Source organism: Entelurus aequoreus, linkage group LG06 (genome assembly GCF_033978785.1).
Source record: "Entelurus aequoreus isolate RoL-2023_Sb linkage group LG06, RoL_Eaeq_v1.1, whole genome shotgun sequence".
NCBI lineage: Eukaryota > Metazoa > Chordata > Actinopteri > Syngnathiformes > Syngnathidae > Entelurus > Entelurus aequoreus.
Genome location: NC_084736.1, coordinates 46,398,972 through 46,425,069, shown reverse-complemented (window position 1 = coordinate 46,425,069; position 26,098 = coordinate 46,398,972). Strand labels below are relative to the sequence as shown.

General features: G+C 40.8%; 1 protein-coding gene across 1 annotated transcript; it reads right to left on the bottom strand.

Annotated features, from left to right (window-relative positions):
* Positions 1-119: 119 nt before the first annotated feature.
* Positions 120-24,387, bottom strand: LOC133651574 (beta-1,4-galactosyltransferase 3-like). Its single transcript, XM_062049554.1, has 7 exons — positions 24,371-24,387; positions 21,359-21,627; positions 12,109-12,344; positions 9,013-9,200; positions 8,821-8,943; positions 7,282-7,386; positions 120-345 (listed from the first exon to the last, which is right to left on the bottom strand). Exons 2-7 carry the CDS (start codon positions 21,606-21,608, stop codon positions 195-197), a joined length of 1,053 nt encoding a protein of 350 aa, XP_061905538.1. The 5' UTR covers positions 21,609-21,627; positions 24,371-24,387; the 3' UTR covers positions 120-194.
* Positions 24,388-26,098: the final 1,711 nt, after the last annotated feature.

Genomic DNA, 26,098 nt, shown 5'->3' with positions numbered 1-26,098 from the left:
ATTTGCATCTGTTGTAATACATACATTGGTGTATTCAACAAAACTGAAACAAAAACAACACACTCTCTTCTAGTCAAAACGTCTTTTATATTTACAACATGTCTTTGTGGCCCTTAATTTAGCTTCTTTTATGATTTCACAGGTTTGGTAACACGGCTGGCCTCTGTGACTTGAGAGTCCGGTGGTGGCGTCTACTAAGGCGGCAGATGCAGGCCGGCCTCTGTGCCGACATTGACTGTGATGTTGGTGTAGAGGGGAAGGCGCTTCCGGGAGAGAACCTCATACTCTGTTGTGTTCATCCCGTCCTTCTTCCACGCCACAGGTGTCTCTGCCAGATATCTGTATCTTTATGAGGCACAGGGTAGAAAAACAAACCCCAATGTCAGAATGTATATATACAGTCGTGGTCAAAAATTGACATACACCTTTAAAGAACATAATGTCATGGCTGTCTTGAGTTTCCCATATTGAATACTTCCAATATCTACTACAACTACTACAACCTGACCTGACTACGACAAATCGTATTTTTTTGTGATAGAGTGATTGGAGCACATACTGTTTGTCACAAAAAACATTCATGACGTTTTTTTTTTTAATGAATTTATTATGGGTCTACTGAAAATGTGACCAAATCTGCTGGGTCAAAAGTATACATACAGCAATGTTAATATTTGGTTACATGTCCCTTGGCAAGTTTCACTGCAATAAGGTACTTTTGGAAGCCATCCACAAGCTTCTGGCAAGCTTCTGGTTGAATTTTTGACCACTCCTCTTGACAAAATTGGTGCAGTTCAGCTAAATTTGTTCGTTTTCTGACATGGACTTGTTCCTTCAGCATTATCCACACGTTTAAGTCAGGACTTTGGGAAGGCCATTCTAAAACCTTAATTCTAGCCTGATTTAGCCATTCCTTTACCACTTTTGACGTGTGTTTGGGGTCATTGTCCTGTTGGAACACCCAACTGCGCCCAAGACCCAATCTCCTGGCTGATGATTTTAGGTTGTCCTGAAGAATTTGGAGGTAATCCTCTTTTTTCATTGTTCCATTTACTCTATGTAAAGCACCAGTTCTATTGGCAGCAAAACAGGCCCAGAGCTAAATACTACTACCACCATGCTTGACGGTAGGCATGATGTTCACATATATATACACATATATACAAATATATAAACATATATATACACACACATATATATATATATATATATATATATATATATATATATATATATATATATATATATATATATATATATATATATACTACCGTTCAAAAGTTTGGGGTCACCCAAACAATTTTGTGGAATAGCCTTCATTTCTAAGAACAAGAATAGACTGTCGAGTTTCAGCTGAAAGTTATCTTTTTCTGGCCATTTGAGCGTTTAATTGACCCCACAAATGTGATCCTTCAGAAACTCAATCTGCTCAAAGGAAGGTCAGTTTTGTAGCTTCTGTAACGAGCTAAACTGTTTTCAGATGTGTGAACATGATTGCACAAGGGGTTTCTAATCATCAATTAGCCTTCTGAGCCAATGAGCAAATACATTGATTGATTGATTGATTGGTTGATTGATATATTTTTATTTCAAATATGCATAAAAACAAGAGCAAGCCTGATCCAATACAGTGCTATAGCCTTAACAGCCATTATAACAAAATGAAAACAATGGAGACTAAAAAAAAAAAACAAATGAGCATTGGACTTTCTTTTTCTTTTTTTCCTTTTTTTTTTACATATTTGAAAAGGAGTGAGAAGAAGTTTACACTTATTTAATCCCACCCCTTTTCTTTAAATCATAAATTACTCTGAACTAGAACTACCTATTCACTCAATGTACAAACTTAATGAACTTGTATATACTGTACATACATCATAGATATATACATACATATGCACACCACACACATACATAGCCACATCATTACCCCTAGTGATCATGGAAATGGTATCATGCCACCACAACAACACCACTGCCTCAATGGGCAGCCCCACACTCTTCTGTAACACAAACAACCCAATATCAAAGCCCTTCTTCATCTCTGTACCTCTGGAATACCATGTACTTATACTTCTTTTTAAACTGGTTTATGTTTGGACATTGCTTTAACTCATCATTCAAACCATTCCATAATTTCACTCCACAAATTGAAATACAAAAACTTTTAATGGTCGTTCTATAACTAAGCATTTTGAAATTTAAATTCCCCCTTAAATTATAACCGCCCTATCGTGTGCTGAACAATTTTTGAATGCTTCCTGGGAGTTTATTTATTTTGGCTTTATACATTATTTGTGCAGTTTGATACAAAATAATATCATTAAATTTAAATATTTTTGACTGTAAGAATAGTGAGTGAGTATGGTCCAGATATCCAACCTTGTTGATGATGCGTACAGCTCTTTTCTGAAGTATAGTTATTGAATTTAATGAGCTTTTATAATTATTCCCCCAGACTTCCACACAGTAGGTTAAATATGGTAAAACTAATGAACAGTAAAGAATGTGGAGTGATTTGTGATCCATTGTGATTGTACCATTAGAACACTGGAGTGATAGTTGCTAGAAATGGGCCTCTATACACCTATGTAGACATTGCACCAAAAACCAGACATTTGCGGCTAGAATAGTCATTTACCACATTAGCAATGTATAGAGTGTATTTCTTTAGGTTAAGACTAGTTTAAAGTTATCTTCATTGAAAAGTACAGTGCTTTTCCTTAAAAAATAAGGACATTTCAATGTGACCCCAAACTTTTGAACGGTAGTGTATATATATATATATATATATATATATATATATATATATATATATATATATATATATATATATATATATATATATATATATCCATCCATCCATCCATCTTCTTCCGCTTATCCGAGGTCGGGTCGCGGGGGCAGCAGCCTAAGCAGGGAAGCCCAGACTTTCCTCTCCCCAGCCACTTCGTCCAGCTCCTCCCGGGGGATCCCGAGGCGTTCCCAGGCCAGCCGGGAGACACAATCTTCCCAACGTGTCCTGGGTCTTCCCCGTGGCCTCCTACCGGTTGGACGTGCCCTAAACACCTCCCGAGGGAGGCGTTCGGGTGGCATCCTGACCAGATGCCCGAACCACCTCATCTGGCTCCTCTCGATGTGGAGGAGCAGTGGCTTTACTTTGAGCTCCCCCCGGATGGCAGAGCTTCTCACCCTATCTCTAAGGGAGAGCCCCGACACCCGGCGGAGGAAACTCATTTCGGCCGCCTGTACCCGTGATCTTGTCCTTTCGGTCATAACCCAAAGCTCATGACCATAGGTGAGGATGGGAACGTAGATCGACCGGTAAATTGAGAGCTTTGCCTTCCGGCTCAGCTCCTTCTTCACCACAACGGATCGATACAGCGTCCGCATTACTGAAGATGCCGCACCGATCCGCCTGTCGATCTCACGATCCACTTTTCCCTCACTCGTGAACAAGACTCCTAGGTACTTGAACTCCTCCACTTGGGGCAGGGTCTCCTCCCCAACCCGGAGATGGCATTCCACCCTTTTCCGGGCGAGAACCATGGACTCGGACTTGGAGGTGCTGATTCTCATTCCAGTCGCTTCACACTCGGCTGAAAACCGATCCAGTGAGAGCTGTAGATCCTGGCCAGATGAAGCCATCAGGACCACATCATCTGCAAAAAGCTGAGACCTAATCCTGCAGCCACCAAACCGGATCCCCTCAACGCCTTGACTGCGCCTAGAAATTCTGTCCATAAAAGTTATGAACAGAATCGGTGACAAAGGGCAGCCTTGGCGGAGTCCAACCCTCACTGGAAACGTGTCCGACTTACTGCCGGCAATGCGGACCAAGCTCTGACACTGATCGTACAGGGAGCGGACAGCCACAATCAGACAGTCCGATACCCCATACTCTCTGAGCACTCCCCACAGGACCTCCCGAGGGACACGGTCGAATGCCTTCTCCAAGTCCACAAAGCACATGTAGACTGGTTGGGCAAACTCCCATGCACCCTCAAGGACCCTGCCGAGAGTATAGAGCTGGTCCACAGTTCCACGACCAGGACGAAAACCACACTGTTCCTCCTGAATCTGAGGTTCGACTATCCGGCGTAGCCTCCTCTCCAGTACACCTGAATAGACCTTACCGGGAAGGCTGAGGAGTGTGATCCCACGATAGTTGGAACACACCCTCCGGTTCCCCTTCTTAAAGAGAGGAACCACCCCCCCGGTCTGCCAATCCAGAGGTACCGCCCCCGATGTCCATGCGATGCTGCAGAGTCTTGTCAACCAAGACAGCCCCACAACATCCAGAGCCTTAAGGAACTCCGGCCAGATCTCATCCACCCCCGGGGCCTTGCCACCGAGGAGCTTTTTAACTACCTCAGCAACCTCAGCCCCAGAAATAGGAGAGCCCACTACAGATTCCCCAGGCACTGCTTCCTCATAGGAAGACGTGTCGGTGGGATTGAGGAGGTCTTCGAAGCATTCCCTCCACCGATCCACAACATCCGCAGTCGAGGTCAGCAGAACACCATCCTCATCATACACTGTGTTGACAGTGCACTGCTTCCCCTTCCTGAGGCGGCGGATGGTGGTCCAGAATCGCTTCGAAGCCGTCCGGAAGTCGTTTTCCATGGCCTCGCCGAACTCCTCCCATGTCCAAGTTTTTGCCTCCGCGACCGCTGAAGCCGCACACCGCTTGGCCTGTCGGTACCTGTCCGCTGCCTCCGGAGTCCTATGAGCCAAAAGAACCCGATAGGACTCCTTCTTCAGTTTGACGGCATCCCTCACCGCCGGTGTCCACCAACGGGTTCTAGGATTACCGCCACGACAGGCACCAACCACCTTGCAGCCACAGCTCCAATCAGCCGCCTCGACAATAAGAGGTGCGGAACCTGGTCCACTCGGACTCAATGTCCAGCACCTCCCTCGTGACATGTTCAAAGTTCTTCCGGAGGTGGGAATTGAAACTCTCTCTGACAGGAGACTCTGCCAGACGTTCCCAGCAGACCCTCACAATGCGTTTGGGCCTGCCAGGTCTGTCCGGCATCCTCCCCCACCATCGCAGCCAACCCACCACCAGGTGGTGGTCGGTAGAAAACTCCGCCCCTGTCTTCACCCGAGTGTCCAAAACATAAGGCCGTAAATCCGATGACGCAACTACAAAGTTGATCATGGAACTGCGGCCTAGGGTGTCCTGGTGCCAAGTGCACATATGGACACCCTTATGCTTGAACATGGTGTTTGTTATGGACAATCTGTGACGAGCACAAAAGACCAATAACAAAACACCACTCGGGTTCAGATCCGGGCGGCCATTCTTCCCAATCACGCCTCTCCAGGTTTCACTGTCGTTGCCAACATGAGCGTTGAAGTCCCCCAGTAGGACAAGGGAATCACCCGGGGGAGCACTTTCCAGTACTCCCTCGAGTGTATCCAAAAAGGGTGGGTACTCTGAACTGCTGTTTGGTGCGTAAGCACAAACAACAGTCAGGACCCGTCCCCCCACCCGAAGGCGGAGGGAAGCTACCCTTTCGTCCACCGGGTTGAACTCCAACGTGCAGGCTTTGAGCTGGGGGGCAACAAGAATTGCTACCCCAGCTCGTCGCCTCTCACTGCTTTCAACGCCAGAGTGGAAGAGAGTCCAGCCCCTCTCGAGAGAACTGGTTCCAGAGCCCTTGTTGTGCGTCGAGGTGAGTCCGACTACATCCAGCCGGAACTTCTCTACCTCGTGCACAAGCTCAGGCTCCTTCCCCCCCAGCGAGGTGACGTTCCACGTCCCAAGAGCTAGCTTATGTAGCCGAGGATCGGACCGCCAAGTGCCCTGCATTTGGCTGCCGCCCAGCTCACAATGCACCCGACCTCTATGGCCCCTCCCATGAGTGGTGAGCCCATTGGAGGGGGGACCCACGTTGCCTCTTCGGGCTGTGCCCGGCCGGGCCCCATGGGGACAGGCCCGGCCACCAGGCGCTCGCCATCGTGCCCCAACTCCGGGCCTGGCTCCAGAGGGGGGCCCCGGTGACCCGCGTCCGGGCAAGGGAAATCTGAATCCTTGTTGTTTCATTCCCATATATACAGTATATATATATATATATATATATATATATATATATATATAGATAGATAGATAGATAGATAGATAGATAGATAGATAGATAGATAGATAGATAGATAGATAGATAGATAGATAGATATATATATATGCACATATGATATGAATTGAATATATACAAAAATAATTATTCTATTCTAATCCTTACACTGCATTGTTTAAATTGAAATGTCATTTCACCATATTAAGTATAATAAAAACATTACAACTGTTTTGTTTTGATTCTAAAGACGCTTGTTCCGATGGGTTGAACCAAACTGAAGCTCATTACATACATTTTTGTCCGATACCTTGTCATTAACAACATGACAGGAATTTGGGTTTCCTATTTTGGACTCTTATTTTGTATTTTTAACTTTTGTTTGGCACACACACTTTCAGTGTGAGCCGTATCACCTCTTGTAAGTATAACATAGTACACTTTCAAATGCGTTTGTCCACATAGTGTACTTAAACAGGGGGGGTCATCATCCGATATTGATATTGGATATTGGATATCGGTCCGATATCAGCAAAAAACAACTATTACAATATATCTATTTGCATCGCAAATCTCCGCTATAAGCAGGACTGACACAAGCAGTCCTGCAGACTGTTTACTTGTGCAAAGCTGGACATTCAGTTAGCGTCAAAATGTCCTCCAATTAGCACAAAAGGCTGGTCTTTTCTTGTATTTTATGCAAGTCATTTACAAAAGATGAATATGGTAGGCTATAGGCTACTAAGCAAGCAGCTACACAACAGCTAAGCACAAAATAACACACAAGCTAAACATTCTTAATTGAATAATATTGCAGTTTTAAACACCACATGTGTTGATCTCAACAAGTATCAAATAATTATAGTTGCATATTACTTCCACATACAAAATACTGTACAAAAGCAGAAACGTATTAGTAATTATCCAGTAACAAATGTGTCCGCATCATTCAATTTACTGGGTCATGAGCGAAACTGAATTATTACCACACCACTTTATGTTCACGACAGCATAGGACTGTCATAAGTTTAGTGTTTTTTATATCTAACGTTGTTACTAATTTCACTTAATCAAGCCTTGTTTAGGATTTATATCAGTGTTAGCCAATACTCAAGGGTCTAATATTAGTATCGTATTGGAAGTAAAAAAGTTATATCAGGATATCCCTAATCTCTATCAAAGAAACCAAACAGTCTACCTCAGCCGGTTGGCAGTGTTGCCTTTGTCCCGACCATGTCTAATCATTTTGTAGCGTCCCACCTCCATGGACGGACGTATTACGCGCATTCCCGCCAAAGAGACCCTGAGAAGACAAGAGTCAGAAGTGTCAAGGCAAAAATGGAAATCTTACGAGGAGTGTGGTTTGACAGTTTGTCAGAGTCTAAAGGCCTACTGAAACCCACTACTACCGACCACGCAGTCTGATAGTTTATATATCAATGATGAAATCTTAACATTGCAACACATGCCAATACGGCCGGGTCAACTTATAAAGTGCAATTTTAAATTTCCCGGGGAACTTCCGGTTGAAAACGTCTATGTATGATGACGTTTGCGCGTGACGTCAATGGTTGAAACGGAAGTATTCGGACACATTGTATCACAATACAAACAGCTCTGTTTTCATCGCAAAATTCCACAGTATTCTGGACATCTGTGTTGGTGAATCTTTTGCAATTTGTTTAATGAACAAAGGAGACTGCAAAGAAGAAAGCTGTAGGTGGGATCGGTGTATTAGCGGCTGGCTGCAGCAACACAACCAGGAGGACTTTGAGATGGATAGCAGACGCGCTATCCGACGCTAGCCGCCGACCGCATCGATGATCAGGTGAAGTCCTTCGTCGCGCCGTCGATCGCTGGAACGCAGGTGAGCACGGGTGTTGATGAACAGATGAGGGCTGGCGTAGGTGGAGCGCTAATGTTTTTTATCATAGCTCTGACGAGGTCCCGTAGCTAAGTTAGCTTCAATGGCATCGTTAGCAACAGCATTGCTAGGCTTCGACAGGCGGCACAGCATTAACCGTGTAGTCACAGGTCCAGTGTTTGGTTTGGTGTCTCCTGATAGTAGTATTGTTGATCTTCTGTCTATCCTTCCAGTCAGGGGCTTATTTCTTTTGTTTCTAATTGCATTTAAGCACGATGCTATCACGTTAGCTCCGTAGCTAAAGTGCTTCACCAATGTATTGTCGTGGAGATAAAAGTCACTGTGAATGTCCATTTCGCGTTTTCGACTCTCATTTTCAAGAGGATATAGTATCCGAGGTGGTTTAAAATACAAATCCGTGATCCACAATAGAAAAAGGAGAAAGTGTGGAATCCAATGAACCCTTGTACCTAAGTTACGGTCAGAGCGAAAAAAGATACGTCCTGCACTGCACTCTAGTCCTTCACTCTCACGTTCCTCATCCACGAATCTTTCATCTTCGCTCAAATGAATGGGGTAATCGTCGCTTTCTCGGTCTGAATCGCTCTCGCTGCTGGTGTAAACAATGGGGAAATGTGAGGAGCCCTTCAACCTGCGACGTCACGCTACTTCCGGTAAAGGCAAGGCTTTTTTTATCAGCGACCAAAAGTTGCAAACTTTATCGTCGATGTTCTCTACTAAATCCTTTCAGCAAAAATATGGCAATATCGCGAAATGATCAAGTATGACACATAGAATGGATCTGCTATCCCCGTTTAAATTTAAAAAATTAATTTCAGTAGGCCTCTAAGTTGTCTTTGTCAAACGTCTCACCTGAGCCCAATGTCATCGTCCTCGCAACCCCAGCCCCAGTAGTTGTTGGGAAAACCGTTAATTTTGCTGTATTGGAGAGGCGTGAAAGCAGTCACTCCTCCAAAGTACCTCCGGTATGGAAGCCTTGAGGAGCAACACAGTTAAACAGATATTACCCAGTCAACAATGTACTTGGGTTACGTAACAACACACCTGTAGCCAAACTTGTTGATGGCGATGGCGGCGTGTTTGGGGTTTGATTCGCACACATAGTTGTTGCGGTCATCCTCTGGAATCAGGTCCACGTCGTGGAAAAAGAGACACTCCCATTTCTCCTCTTGCATGGCCTCCCGGACGCCGGCGTTCATCAGCCTGGCCTTGTTAAATGTGTAGTTCCCAGCCTGCATTAGGAACAGTACGTTGGAGAAAACAACTATGATATTTTGCATTTAATTCTACAGTGGTACATTACTGAAAACTACAACCATAATAATACACAGGCCTGATCTACTAAGATCCCAAATAACAAGTGCTAAATAGAGTGTGTAAAATACAAATAGTGCAGGTACTATTATTGGATGTGTTGCGGGTGATCTAGTAAGACTGCGTGTACAATTGATAAAAATTGCAGAAATGGTGCGCACTGCCTTATTTAAATAATGTGCCATGGAGACAGCCATTTTTCTCCCCATCTGTGTCATTATGCTCCAACAAATGGCATTTTGCTTTGTTGAGGAACATGCAGCAGACAACTACAGTTTGCATCACCTTTATGGGCAATATAGAAACGCTTCCCCAGTGCGATCCATACAACAGAACCAACGTTTTACAGAACCACGTTTGAACGTGTGCAACATTAATAAGTGAGGTTCCAACTGAGGGATAGGGTTTAGCACAGGAATCAAGAGGAAAAATCGATTCATGTCTGAATCGCAGTTCTTATTACCATTATGACTCCAGTCAAAGTTTTCAAGAATGCATTTTTTTAAATCTATATTTTTCAGCTTACTTGTCAGGTAACGGCCTCCATAGTGTATTGCTGGGTTGCAACCATGTCACCTACAGGCAGCCAACATCTCAGATAGAAGGCAAACATTAAATATATCGACAGTTTTTTACCTTTAGTAGCGCAGATGTGAGTATATTTTCAAGGTTTAGTCGGAAATATTCAAACCAGATAGCATAAAAAAATTGCTGAACGTGATGAAATGTTCTGTTCGCAAGGAACAGAAGTCCAAAAGTATGGAGGCACATAATTTCTAGCAACTTCAATTATGCAGTCTAAATCAATCGGAGAATGTGCAGGTATAACTGATGTTGTGACCGGGTGAATCTGTACAATTTTCTTGAAGTTTAATCTCGTCCGTATTCCAGAAAAACATAGCAGTGATGACTTCCAGGTATATATTTAAACAGTGTACATTTTTAAAAGGTATATTATGATATTTTTTAAGAAAGTTGGTCGTGGCTTTATTTCCAATCTAGGAACGCCTACAGAAACGATCATTTTGCAGACAGACTCAAAAAAAAAACGGTTATAAACGTGACTGTGGAGTAAAATGTATGTAAAATTTTAACCAAAACATATCCAATATATATTATCTTGACAACAACGAAATGTTTTGGAATGTTAATTAAAATCATCATAGGTACCCTTTAGGGTTATGTTTGGTTGTGCTTTGGCTTTATTTTTACTAATGGTTCATTTAATGATTGTGTTTTGTGTCTTTTATGTCCTTCATGAATTCTGTGTACATTGTGAGTGATTTAATTGAGTTATGACTTAGGTAAAATTCTTACATTACAGTCTAGGAACAAAACTCTAACCTGTAACGCTAGGACCAACAATACGGTAATAATAACATTCCGCATATAGCGATATTCTGACTTCATATTGCTTTTGTTTTTTTTATGCATATGTACAAAGACAAGATAAAGATACATATAAAAAACAACAGTATATTAGGGGTGTCCCGATTTCAATAATTTGGTACCGGTATTACGGGAACTACGACAAGTGTTTACATTGGCTTTATTTTAACAGAAAATCTTACAATACATTAAACATATGTTTCCTATTGCACTCAAATAACAATTATAGACGGTTAAAATACAGATTAAAAGGCATTCAACCCAATTGGCTTTTCTTGTTGCACTCAAAGAACAATTCACAATTTTCCGTATTACGTATAGTCTGCCATAATCAAGGATTAGGTTAGAATAGAATAAAAAGCTTTATTGACATTATTTTAAATACTTCATAATTTTTGGTTGCCTATCCTGATCTGTGCTTTAAGAAAAATTAAATTATTAGTAAACACTAAAAACAAAACTATGGATAAAAGTACACAGATAAGCTATGTAGCAGGTAAAACAAAAAACACAAATAGTACAAATTTGTTACAAAATTTTGGCATTTTACTTCACATTAGTTGACGCTAATTAGGCAGTATCAGCTGTGCTAATATTTAGCCAACCAGCTGTGTGCGCATCTACGTATCTACATGTGCGCAGCAGGAGAGCTGGTTAACTTATGGGAGTAGCGTACAGTATGTGTGTTTGCGAGAATGTCAACGTGTTGGCTGGGTGACGTCGGTGAGTGAGTGGGCGAGCAAAGAGAGAGAGAAGGAGTGTGTGCACTGCGCAGTAGAGTGATGAACGTGTCAGGTTGTGTCTTGCAGAAGTAATAATAAAGCGATTGTCACGACTCGGCGGCCTCGTCAGTCTGACCCGAAAGCATAGCTTCGCAGACCCATTGCCGGTTAAAGTGAAGGGTGTTACCCCCCGACGAAAACATTGGCCCTGGAAGGAAACATCTGCCCTGCGCTCCTCGACTACGTTCTGCATGGGAGACGAACAGCAAGACAGGTGTAACAACTACATTATTACATGTCATTCTTTATGACTCCTTGTGCAGATCTGACTGCTTATTATTTAAACGTTTACCTACATTTGACACAAAGGTGGTAATACTAATCGCCACATTTGGCGAGGCATGTTTTAAAGCCACACTTGCAGCGCAGCGCCTCCCTGTTTAAAACGTCACCGTTATTGTTAGTTTTGAAGAAATACCTTCATATTGCACTTCACGCACCCTCTTTATTACCCAGTAGAAATTTAGTTTTTGCCATTTTTCGTCTCCACGATGTTATTGCTTGTATGCCCTCAACATCAATCGTCTCGGCTATGTAGTCACCGCCGCACAGCAGCATAAATGGTACCGTTTTTTTTGGAATCGTACCGTTTCCAATTGATTAGTAACGCGGTACCTTATACAGTATAACCCTACAGTATATGTACGCGTCAGACCTGGTGAATGACATAGATGCTGTACTCAAGCTGCTGCCGCTGCAGGAAAGGATGCAGGTAGTAAAGCAAGATCTTTAGGTGGTGCTCGCGGTCCCTGTGTGGGATGATGATGGCCGTGCGGTGCCTCGCCTGGCAGTCATGCGGGCGGTAACGTCCACCGAGTTCCACATGTGGGTATTTCTGCTCCACTTGGTCGAGGGTGAGTTCTGACGGGAAGCTCACGTTGATCGCCCCGCCTGTGAGCAATTGAACAACATGAATATAATAAACAGAGTGAACCCTTTGGTCAGTCAATCATACAGAAAAATTCAGTAAGATAACAGTAGAAATTATCCCTATCACCCCCCAAATATACAAACCCCGTTTCCATATGAGTTGGGAAATTGTGTTAGATGTAAATATAAACGGAATACAATGATTTGCAAATCCTTTTCAAGTCATATTCAATTGAATGCACTACAAAGACAAGATATTTGATGTTCAAACTCATAAACTTTATTTTTCTTTTGCAAATAATAATTAACTTAGAATTTCATGGCTGCAACACATGCAAAAGTAGTTGGGAAAGGGCATGTTCACCACTGTGTTACATGGCCTTTCCTTTTAACAACACTCAGTAAACGTTTGGGAACTGAGGAGACACATTTTTTAAGCTTCTCAGGTGGAATTCTATCCCATTCTTGCTTGATGTACAGCTTAAGTTGTTCAACAGTCCGGGGGTCTCCGTTGTGGTATTCTAGACTTCATAATGCGCCACACATTTTCAATGGGAGACAGGTCTGGACTACAGGCAGGCCAGTCTAGTACCCGCACTCTTATACTATGAAGCCACGTTGATGTAACACGTGGCTTGGCATTGTCTTGCTGAAATAAGCAGGGGCGTCCATGGTAACGTTGCTTGGATGGCAACATATGTTGCTCCAAAACCTGTATGTACCTTTCAGCATTAATGGCGCCTTCACAGATGTGTAAGTTACCCATGTCTTGGGCACTAATACACCCCCATACCATCTCAGATGCTGGCTTTTCAACTTTGCGCCTATAACAATCCGGATGGTTCTTTTCCTCTTTGGTCCGAAGGACACGACGTCCACAGTTTCCAAAAACAATTTGAATTGTGGATTCGTCAGACCACAGAACACTTTTCCACTTTGTATCAGTCCATCTTAGATGAGCTCAGGCCCAGCGAAGCCGACGGCGTTTCTGGGTGTTGTTGATAAACGGTTTTCGCCTTGCATAGGAGAGTTTTAACTTGCACTTACAGATGTAGCGACCAACTGTAGTTACTGACAGTGGGTTTCGGAAGTGTTCCTGAGCCCATGTGGTGATATCCTTTACACACTGATGTCGCTTGTTGATGCAGTACAGCCTGAGGGATCGAAGGTCACGGGCTTAGCTGCTTACGTGCAGTGATTTCTCCAGATTCTCTGAACCCTTTGATGATATTACGGACCGTAGATGGTGAAATCCCTCAATTCCTTGCAATAGCTGGTTGAGAAAGGTTTTTCTTAAACTGTTCAACAATTTGCTCGCGCATTTGTCGACAAAGTGGTGACCCTCGCCCCATTCTTGTTTGTGAATGACTGAGCATTTCATGGAATCTACTTTTATACCCAATCATGGCACCCACCTGTTCCCAATTTGCCTGCACACCTGTGGGATGTTCCAAATAAGTGTTTGATGAGCATTCCTCAACTTTATCAGTATTTATTTCCACCTTTCCCAACTTTTTTGTCAAGTGCTGCTGGCATCAAATTTTAAAGTTAATGATTATTTGCAAAACAAAAATTTTTTATCAGTTTGAACATCAAATATGTTGTCTTTGTAGCATATTCAACTGAATATGGGTTGAAAATGATTTGCAAATCATTGTATTCCGTTTATATTTACATCTAACATAATTTCCAAACTCATATGGAAACGGGGTTTGTAATCCCTTTTTCCTTATTCCTGACATTTTCTAAACAAAACCATCAAAATCCACAGACATTATAGCTTTTTGAGTGATGTTGCTAACTAACTACAGTAACTAACTGACTGACACCGGCAAATACATAACTTCCTGGCAGAGGTAAATACAGACAAACAGAAGTAAACACTTGAATAAACAGAAGCAAACAAGGAAGTGCATTTAGTTGACGATAGGAAAAATTAATGATCCATTGACTTGTTGTTGCTTTTCTACATAGCATTTCTCCCTCTCTGTCTCTCAATGTTCTGAACTCCTGTTTCTAAGCTGTACATGCCGTCTACTGAAGTATAGAAACACTGTCCTACGAGCTGTTGGGCATAGATGTACTATAGCTCAACATGTTGTCCTTCTTTAGAAGGCAAACTAGTTGAATCAACAGTGCCTCTGCTGGTTGTAGCCAAGTGGTGCACGCTTCATTTTGCCTCCAGTGTTTTAGGGTGTGGTTAATCGACAATCAAATGCAAAAATAATTTTTAATCAATATATATAATAATAATAATCAATTAATCATCAGAGATTCTGTGTGGATGTGACCTGGAATCCGTGGAATACATGGATTATATTATTTGGCATATGAATGATAACAGAACATTTTAAAACAGATAACAAAGGCTCCTAATTTGGCTGCTGACGTATGCGGTGAATTATCATATCATTTCGAGTTCTATTATTTTCTCAAAACTATTATTAATCTACTTGTGAATTTACTGTTAATAGCTGGTCAGTTTCTGATGTAACATGTTTCTACACTGGAAAAAAATATAAATGCAACACTTTTGTTTTTGCTCCCATTTTTCATGAGTTGAACTCAAAGATCTCAAACTTTTACCAGACTGTATACACAAAAGACCTATTCCTCTCAAATATAGTTCACACATCCGTCTAAATCTGTGTTAGTGAGCATTTCTTCTTTGCCAAGATAATCCATCCCACCTCACAGGTGTGGCATATCAAGATGCTGATTAGACAGCATGATTATTGCACAGGTGTGCCTTGGGCTGTCCACAATAAAAGTCCACTCTGAAATGTGCAGTTTTATCACACAGCACAATGCAGGGAGCAGTTGGCATGCTGACTGCAGGAATGTCCACTAGAGCTGTTGCAAGTTAAGTGAATGTTCATTGCTCTACCATAAGCCGTCCCCAAAGGCGTTCAAGAGAATTTGGCAGAACATCCAACCGGCCTCACAACTGCAGACCGCGGGTAATTACATCAGCCCAGGACCTCCACATCCAGCAGGTGCACCTCCATGATCGTCTGAGACCAGCCACCTGTACAGCTGCTGCAACAATAGGTTTGCATAACCAAATAATTAGAAACCATCTCAGGGAATCTCATCTGCATGCTTGCAGGGATAAAATTCTGAGATATATATCGTATATTGCCATTCAGCAAACGGAAAACACAACCAAAATTTGTAGGCTTCTTCACGCGACGAAGCCGGCCTACTTCACCACAGTCTCACCAACCCAGGCAGCGATGAGATGGAGACGTGATGGTGGCGACAGGCCAAATTACACTGTTCCTTACACCCACCCGCCCCCTTCCCCCTGGAGAGACACCATCCTTAACTAACACTGGATTTGTGAATAATATTTGAGAGGAATAAGTCTTTTGTGTACACATTGGATCTTTGAACTCATGAAAAATAAGCACAAAACCAAAAGTGTTGCATTTGTATTTTTGTTCAGTATATCTTCACTTCTTTTCACATGTAACAAGCACTAATGCTTACGTATGTTGTTTGGATACTTTACATTGGTTTGTTGGGGTTTTACAAATTTAGGTATCAATCCAATACCAAATAGTTACAATATTGGTCATACCGGTATATCAATGTTCATACTTAATAATACTAATTTTTCAATGATTGTTTTTTTAATACAACTCTAATCCTACAAAAACACAGCATGACAATGTAACAATATAAATTAATATTTTAATTATTTAATTTTTCCTTTTTTGTTTACCTGTAAAATGTATGATAAAGCAAATTGCGCAAAATAACTCAACAAAAGCAAAAACTACATTGGCTCCTATTTCGTGAGTTTGTAATCAACAACAAAAAAGACAAAACTGTTTTGTGACAGTATAAGTAGGAATATACACTACCGTTCAAAAGTTTGGGGTTACCCAAACAATTTTGTGGAATAGCCTTCATTTCTAAGAACAAGAATAGACTGTCGAGTTTCAGATGAAAGTTATCTTTTTCTGGCCATTTTGAGCGTTTAATTGACCCCACAAATGTGATGCTCCAGAAACTCAATCTGCTCAAAGGAAGGTCAGTTTTGTAGCTTCTGTAACGAGCTAAACTGTTTTCAGATGTGTGAACATGATTGCACAAGGGTTTTCTAATCATCAATTAGCCTTCTGAGCCAATGAGCAAACACATTGTACCATTAGAACACTGGAGTGATAGTTGCTGGAAATGGGCCTCTATGCACCTATGTAGATATTGCACTAAAAACCAGACATTTGCAGCTAGAATAGTCATTTACCACATTAGCAATGTATAGAGTGTATGTCTTTAAAGTTAAGACTAGTTTAAAGTTATCTTCATTGAAAAGTACAGTGCTTTTCCTTCAAAAATAAGGACATTTCAATGTGACCCCAAACTTTTGAACGGTAGTGTAATTACTGTATCAACCGTATACTATGGTTGGTATTGTTACTGACAATATTTCTATCGATCCCCCGACCCGTTTTACATTACAGAGCTTTAGCTTTAGCTTAGCAGTTAGGTAAGTTTTTTTGTACCTTCCTATGGTGTGAAGTGTAGCATGTTTAGCTGTTCTTCATCCTTTTCTTGTACAAACCCCGTTTCCATATGAGTTGGGAAATTGTGTTAGATGTAAATATAAACGGAATACAATGATTTGCAAATCATTTTCAACCCATATTCATTTGAATATGCTACAAAGACAACATAATTGATGTTCAAACTGATAAAAAAAAATGTTTTTGCAAATAATCATTAACTTTAGAATTTGATGCCAGCAACACGTGACAAAGAAGTTGGGAAAGGTGGCAACAAATACTGATAAAGTTGAGGAATGCTCATCGAACACTTATTTGGAACATCCCACAGTTGTGCAGGCTAATTGGGAACAGGTGGGTGCCATGATTGGGTATAAAAACAGCTTCCCAAAAAATGCTCAGTCTTTTACAAGAAAGGATGGGGTGAGGTACACCCCTTTGTCCACAACTGCGTGAGCAAATAGTCAAACTGTTTAAGAAGAACGTTTCTCAAAGTGCAATTGCAAGAAATTTAGGGATTTCAACATCTACGGTCCATAATACCATCAAAATGTTCAGAGAATCTGGAGAAATCACTCCACGTAAGCGGCATGGCCGGAAACCAACATTGAATGACCTTGACCTTCGATCCCTCAGACGGCACTGTATCAAAAACCGACATCAATCTCTAAAGGATATCACCACATGGGCTCAGGAACACTTCAGAAAACCACTGTCACTAAATACAGTTTGTCGCTACATCTGTAAGTGCAAGTTAAAGCTCTACTATGCAAAGCGAAAGCCATTTATCAACAACATCCAGAAACACAGCCGGCTTCTCTGGGCCCGAGATCATCTAAGATGGACTCATGCAAAGTGGAAAAGTGTTCTGTGGTCTGACGAGTCCACATTTCAAACTGTTTTTGGAAATATTCGACATCGTTTCATCCGGACCAAAGGGGAAGCGAACCATCCAGACTGTTATCGACGCAAAGTTGAAAAGCCAGCATCTGTGATGGTATGGGGGTGCATTAGTGCCCAAGGCATGGGTAACTTACACATCTGTGAAGGCACCATTAACGCTGAAAGGTACATACAGGTTTTGGAACAACATATGCTGCCATCTAAGCGCCGTCTTTTTCATGGACGCCCCTGCTTATTTCAGCAAGACAATGCCAAGCCACATTCAGCACGTGTTACAACAGCGTGGCTTCGTAAAAACAGAGTGCGGGTACTTTCTTGGCCCGCCTGCAGTCCAGACCTGTCTCCCATCGAAAATGTGTGCCGCATTATGAAGCGTAAAATACGACAGCGGAGACCCCGGACTGTTGAACGACTGAAGCTCTACATAAAACAAGAATGGGAAAGAATTCCACTTTCAAAGCTTCAACAATTAGTTTCCTCAGTTCCCAATCGTTTATTGAGGGTTGTTAAAAGAAAAGGTGATGTAACACAGTGGTGAACATGCCTTTTCCCAACTACTTTGGCACGTGTTGCAGCCATGAAATTCTAAGTTAATTATTATTTGCAAAAAAAAATACAATTTATGAGTTTGAACATCAAATATCTTGTCTTTGTAGTGCATTCAATTGAATATGGGTTGAAAAGGATTTGCAAATCATTGTATTCTGTTTATATTTACATCTAACACAATTTCCCAACTCATATGGAAACGGGGTTTGTAAGAAATGCAGTTTATTGCTCGCTGGCGAGGGCGCTACCTTGCGTTGATGTTGTGCTTCCATTCGCATGTATCTGTCAAATTTGTGGGACACAGCTAGAATGTGTGATCAGCATGCACTTGCATAATATGAATGTAAATATATACAGTATAGTATTTAAAACTCTATGTCTTGAGATAACTTCTGTTGTGAGTTGGCTCTATATAAATAAACTTAACTTAAGATAATACATTGATAATAAAAAACAAAGTACTTTAAAGTAGGGATGTAACGATAAATGGTATTCATTAAAACAGTGGTAAAACTCCAGACGGTTAACATTTAAGTTTTAAATTAAAATGATCAAAAACCATGATTATTAAAGGCCTACTGAAATGAATTTTTTTTATTTAAACGGGGATAGCAGATCTATTCTATGTGTCATACTTGATCATTTCGCGATATTGCCATATTTTTGCTGAAAGGATTTAGTATAGAACAACGACGATAAAGATCGCAACTTTTGGTATCTGATAAAAAAAAGGCTTGCCCCTACCGGAAGTAGCGTGACGTAGTCAGTTGAACATATACGCAAAGTTCCCTATTGTTTACAATGATGGCCGCATGAAGTGAGAGAGATTCGGACCGAGAAAGCGACAATTTCCCCATTAATTTGAGCGAGGATGAAAGATTTGTGGATGAGTAAAGTGCAAGTGAAGGACTAGTGGGGAGTTGAAGCAATTCAGATAGGGAAGATGCTGTGAGAGCCGGGGGTGACCTGATATTCAGCTGGGAATGACTACAACAGTAAATAAACACAAGACATATATATACTCTATTAGCCACAACACAACCAGGCTTATATTTAACATGCCACAAATTAATCCTGCATAAAAACACCTGCGTGTTTGTTATGCTAGCTCCTAGCTCCTATGCTAGCTCCTAGCTCCATAGAACACGCCAATACAATTCAAACACCTGATCAACACACACAATCACTCAGCCCAAAAGACCGTTCACCTAACCTAAGGTTCATAAAGCTTATATATTTTTAAAAAGTTACGTACGTGACGCGCACATACGGTCAAGTTATCAAATGTTTAGCAGCCAAGGCTGCATACTCACGGTACCTGATATTCAGCTGGGAATGACTACAACAGTAAATAAACACAAGACATATATATACTCTATTAGCCACAACACAACCAGGCTTATATTTAATATGCCACAAATTAATCCTGCATAATAACACCTGCGTGTTTGTTATGCTAGCTCCTAGCTCCTCTGCTAGCTCCTAGCTCCATAGAACACGCCAATACAATTCAAACACCTGATCAACACACACAATCACTCAGCCCAAAAGACCGTTCACCTAACCCAATGTTCATAAAGCTTATATATTTTTAAAAAGTTACGTACGTGACGCGCATGTACGGTACGGTACGTGTTATGCTAGCTCCTAGCTCCTATGCTAGCTCCTAGCTCCATAGAACACGCCAATACAATTCAAACACCTGATCAACACACACAATCACTCAGCCCAAAAGACCGTTCACCTAACCCAAGGTTCATAAAGCTTATATATTTTTAAAAAGTTACGTACATGCGGTCAAGCGATCAAATGTTTAGAAGCCAAAGCTGCATACTCACAGTAGCACGTCTGCGTCTTTGTCATCCAAATCAAAGTAATCCTGGTAAGAGTCTGTGTTGTCCCAGTTCTCTACAGGCGTCTGTGTATCGAAGTCAAAAGTCCTCCTGGTTAGAGTCTCTGTTATCCGAGTTCTTCCATCTTGACTGTATCTTTCGGGAATGTAAACAAAGAAGCGCCGGCTGTGTACTGTTGTGGCTGACTACGTTCGAAAAATACGTCCATTTCGCACCGACAACTTTCTTCTTTGCTTGCTCAGCTTCCTTCTCTATAATGCAATGAACATGATTGAAACAGATTCACGAACACAGATGTCCAGAATACTGTGGAATTATGAAATGAAAACAGAGCTTTTTCGTATTGGCTTCAATGTGGAAGGCATACCCGTGTTCGCCGGTCTACGTCACGCGCATACGTCATCCTCAGAGGCGTTTCGAACCGGAAGTTTAGCGGCAAATTTAAAATGTCACTTTATAAGTTAACCCGGCCGTATTGGCATGTGTTATAATGTTAAGATTTCATCATTGATATATAAACTATCAGACTGCGTGGTCGGTAGTAGTGGGTTTCAGTAGGCCTTTAACTATACTTTCATAAACTCATGGACTGACTAGCACTAGCTTGCTAGCTTAAATGCCAACATTAAAACAAGACATTAACGTCTGTCTCCATTTTACCCAAATCTAAACACATTGCTGTCTGAGCGGCTAAGCTATTTAATTGTGAACGATGAACCTACAAGCGGTACTCTCTTGAGACAAAGGGATTGATCTCAACTCGGAGGAATACGAGACAGAAGTGTTTTTATGGTACGTTCAAGTGCCCCTGAACAGAGTAGGGCGCCACAACGTCCGCCAGAACACTAGCAGTGAGACATAAGAAACACAAATCATGCAAAATAGTTGGCTTTCTAACAGTTTACTCATTATAGTTATTTTAAAAAAACTTGGTAAAAAGATTTTAGTGTTTGTATAAATACTTTTTGAACATATTCCACAATACCGCGATAATTATGATAGCCGTGATCATTTTGGTCACAATAACTGTGATAGGACATTTTTATATAATTAAATTCCTAGTTTAAGGTAATATAAAACACGAGGAATAAAGAGACAAAGCTTAAATGCAACAATAGGATGTTTCCAGTTCGTAGCAGTTGGGCCAGACCAAAAATTAAAGAATACACAAAAAATCAACGCCAAAACTTACACACAATGTGTTTTTTACACTCACCTATAAGAGGGGAGGTCATGGGACACAAAGGAAGCACCTCTTTGTTTTTACCATCGGACAGTTTAGGGTTAGCATCTACGTGGCCTTCAGTAGGCATTTTGGCTGTAGTGTGGTTTTGTCCTGATGTCCCTACGTTGTCCTTCTTGCGGTAGGTGAACCCCTTCTGGAAGTCATCCCAGAACTGCAGCACTGAAAGACCCGATGTGATGACCACAACCATAAAGAAGCACATGATCTTCCAGTTGACCATGGCAACGGGCAGGATGAGGCTGTATGGAAAGTGTGAGCCTTGGTCATTATGGATGATAATAACAATGGCTCATATTTTTTATACAACAATTAATTTTATTCCCCTGCTTGTTCTATTAATAAATGCATTTTATAGGAATTGTATTGAACATTGCTGCTTTTTAGCTACTTCCGATACAAGAGACAGATACAAATTTAAGGGAAAATCAAGGACAGTGTATTTGATTGGACAATCATGGTAATTTATTTGTTGCTTGCTTTTGTTTTTGTCATATTTTGTCACACATTGTTACATATTGCCAGGCGATACAACAAAAAATGATCACAATACAAATGTTCATATCATCTCAATTGTTTTCACATTTTTATATAGGTTTTAACCTGACAATTTTAAAGCAGCTGTACTTAAAACCAAAGCAACTCGAGATTTAGTATTAACATGCAAAGTAGAAAAAGCAAATTAAATAAGATCACCATTTTTATTTATTTTTTTCATTTATTTACTCAACTGCTAGTTTACCACAGAGCCTTGCTAGTTCCTAGTGAAAAGTACCACAAGGTACTGTAATAGAAATTGGGGGGGTGAATGGGAATATTTCGGATTCAAACCGAATGATCAAGATGAGTCTATCAACATGGATGATTTCATTGGAAAGTGATGGAAACAAAAAAAGACAAAAACACTGCACTTTTAGATGCTCAATTTCTATTGAAGTGCAATGTTGTTTGTTGGAACTTGATAAGCCGTTGTATTTAATGTTTTGTTTGTGTATGGTTTTATAGTTTAGTATTTAGTACACAGAGTCGATTTTATTGTTTTTGGTTTTCATTTTTATTCAGGCGCAAATTTTGCAAAGCACCAGTACAAGATCCCCATACTTACTATGTTTTCTTAGCGCTTGTGTAAGTACCATTTAAGTAAGTTATATTTAATTTTTTATTTGCAGTGCCTTATGTGCTACTTAGTCAACAGCCTGGAGGAGCATAGGAATGGCGTACTTTAGGTTCTCGATATGGGACAATTCTGTTTTTCAAAAGACAGTTGAACGGTCGGGAGATTCAGGTGTGTCTGCAGAAAAACAACTACAAGTAAAACCACTACTGTGTCAGTACTTTAAACGGCTAATCTGCCAAACACGACGGACACACACAAACACGCACACGCACGCACACACACAAAGTATGCTCCAACTTGCCACAACAGCAGCAGCCCGAGGGAAAATACGAGGCGTGCCTAACGAAATGAAGCCACACATAGGGATGTCAAATGGTGGCGTTAATTTAGATAAATCAATTACAGTAATATTTTGAACCTTGTGTTTTTTCAATTTCATGCAACAAAAAGATAATTGTAAAAATGAAAATGGTTCATTCGTTTAAGGATATTTTAGGGAGTGTCTGGCCCCCATAAAAATGCCTGTACACATCCATAGTCTAATAATAGTAATAATAAATAAAAAATAATAAAGACAAAAATTTGACCTGACTGTACTACCACCAGCATTTGCCATGAATGCAGTAATCATTGTATTTATGAGACAAAAATACCATATGTAGGATAATATTAGCAAACATAAAGGAGACACATCCTGCACTGCACCTGTTATTGTGCATTTTGGGGCGGTACTATTCTGCCAGTGGATGCTTTTTTCCAACAGTGCTGTTGGTTTATTTAAGTGTAAAACCACATTAAAAGCTATACTACACAGAGAAATGTCCTTTATTATTTACAATATTTCTTCTCAAACAATGATACATTTAAGCTATCAGTATGATAATTTGATATTTCCTATCTGGCAACCAAAACCTGAACAGCACCCTCACCCTAATACACACACCCTAATACACAACCCACTACATGAAAAACAGAATTTGTGTTATTTTGGTTGTAAGTGGACCAAATAATTTATATTATAATCAATGTAATGGAAATTGCTTCTGTAATAATGTGTGTTCTTGCCCAGACAGATTAAAAATTAGCGGGATCATTGGTTATCACCGCTAGCACACAACTAACTTGAATAAGCATCTGCAGGTGTGTCGTCCTGCCAATTGAAATGTGTGACTGTTTGCACAATAATTGTCATTAATTTGATATTCTAATAGAAAGAGCAGCGTTGCATAATACTATAGATGACTAGTGTGCTATACCGAGTTGATTTATGACGTTTTACATCCATCCATCCATCCATTTTCTACCGCTTGCCCCTTTTGGGGTCACGGGGGGTGCTGGAGCCTATCTCAGCTGCATTCGGGTGGAAGGTGGGGACAAGTCGCCACCTCATTACAGTGCCAACACAGATAGACAGACAGCATTCATACTCACATTCACATAAGTTGTCATATCATTTATACATATTATTCAACATCAGACAAAATATTACATTTTTTATTTTTTTATTTTAGGTTAAATAATAAATTGAAGGTTAGTGTAAAATAATGAACTTATTTATTATTGACATTTTTTTTTACTTTCGCTGTAATTTTATTTGACTATAATGTTGTCAAATTGAACTGCCTCAAACCAAAGCAATTTCGATGACTATATGACTAACCTAAAATACATTTTAGCCAACACAGTGTGACTAAAACTAAATACAAATTGCACTCAAAATTACCACATGGAGTGCCAACTGCAAAATCTACATCAAATAAAAGGAGAACTGGAGGAAGCCAAATTATTGTTCAAATATATTAAATACGGAACAACAAATAATGAAAAAACAACATATTGACTACAAAGTAATACAAGACATAACTCACAGAGACTTGATGTACCTGTTCTCTCCCTGAAATGTGCTGTGCAGGTAATGGGTCACGTGAACATTGAGCAGACCCAGGCTGTGGGTGTCACTATGGGCGTGGTGTCTTAATCATTATCATGCACTGTTATGCAGTGTTTTTTTTTTTTTGTCCTGTCCAGCTTCTTAGGAAAATCATATTGTTGATGTAGATGCCCATATCGGCTGTACAAATTTACTTTACAAAAGAGAAGTGTGGGATACTTCTCTTGTTGCCTTATATGTATTTGACTGTATTAAAGGCCTACTGAAATGATTTTTTATTTATTTAAACGGTAATAGCAGATCCATTCTATGTGTCATACTTGATCATTTCGCGATATTGCCATATTTTTGCTGAAAGGATTTAGTAGAGATAATCTACGATAAAGTTCGCAACTTTTGCTCGCTGATAAAAAAAGCCTTGCCTGTACCGGAAGTAGCGTGACGTCACATGAGGTAGTATTCCTCACAATTCCCCGTTATTTACAATGGAGCGAGAGAGATTCGGAGCGACAAAGCGACGATTACCCCATTAATTTGAGCGAGGATGAAAGATTCGTGGATGAGGAACGTTAGAGTGAATGACTAGAGAGGCAGTGAAGGACGTATCTTTTTTCGCTCTGACCGTAACTTAGGTACAAGCTGGCTCATTGTATTCCACACGCTCTCCTTTTTCTATTGTGGATCACGGATTTGTATTTCAAACCACCTCGGATACTATATCCTCTTGAAATTTGAGAGTCGACAACGCGAAATGGACATTCACAGTGACTTTTATCTCCACGACAATACATCGGTGAAACACTTAGCTACTGAGCTAACGTGATAGCATCGTTCTCAAATGCAGATAGAAACAAAATACATAAATCCCTGACTGGAAGGATAGACAGAAGATCAACAATACTATTAAACCATGGACATGTAACTACACGGTTAATAATTCTCAGCCTGGAAAAGCTTAACAATGCTTTTGCTAACGGCGCTGAAGCTAACTTAGCAACTTAGCAACCGGACCTCACAGAGCTATGATAAAAACATTGGCGCTCCACCTACGCCAGCCAGCCCTCATCTGCTCATCAACACCCGTGCTCACCTGCGTTCCAGCGATCGACGGCGATCCCACCTACAACGTTCTTCTTTGCAGCCTCCATTGTTCATTAAACAAATTGCAAAAGATTCACCAACACAGACGTCCAGAATACTGTGGAATTATGAGATGAAAACAGAGCTGTTTTGTATTGGATTCAACAGGCTCCGAATACTTCCGTTGCCGCCGTGACGTCACACGCATACGTCATATCCAAAGGAGTTTTTCAACCGGAAGTTTAGCGGGAAATTTAAAATTGCACTTTATAAGTTAACCCGGCCATATTGGCATGTGTTGCAATGTTAAGATTTCATCATTGATGTATAAACTATCAGACTGCGTGGTCGGTAGTAGTGGGTTTCAGTAGGCCTTTAAATGTATTTATACTATCATTTGGTGCAGCCGGGCCAGAGCAGGAGGGGATAGAAAGAGAAAAAAAGGAAGACAGAGGGGGAAATTGTGGGGACAAGAGGGGGATAAGACAGAGAGACAAAAACAACAACAACAAACACAACAATAACAACAACAGCAACAACAACAACAACAGAGCAACATCAGCAAATAGGATATGTACAAATATGATGGTAAAAGTGATAGCAAAGAAGCAATTAGTGAAATAAA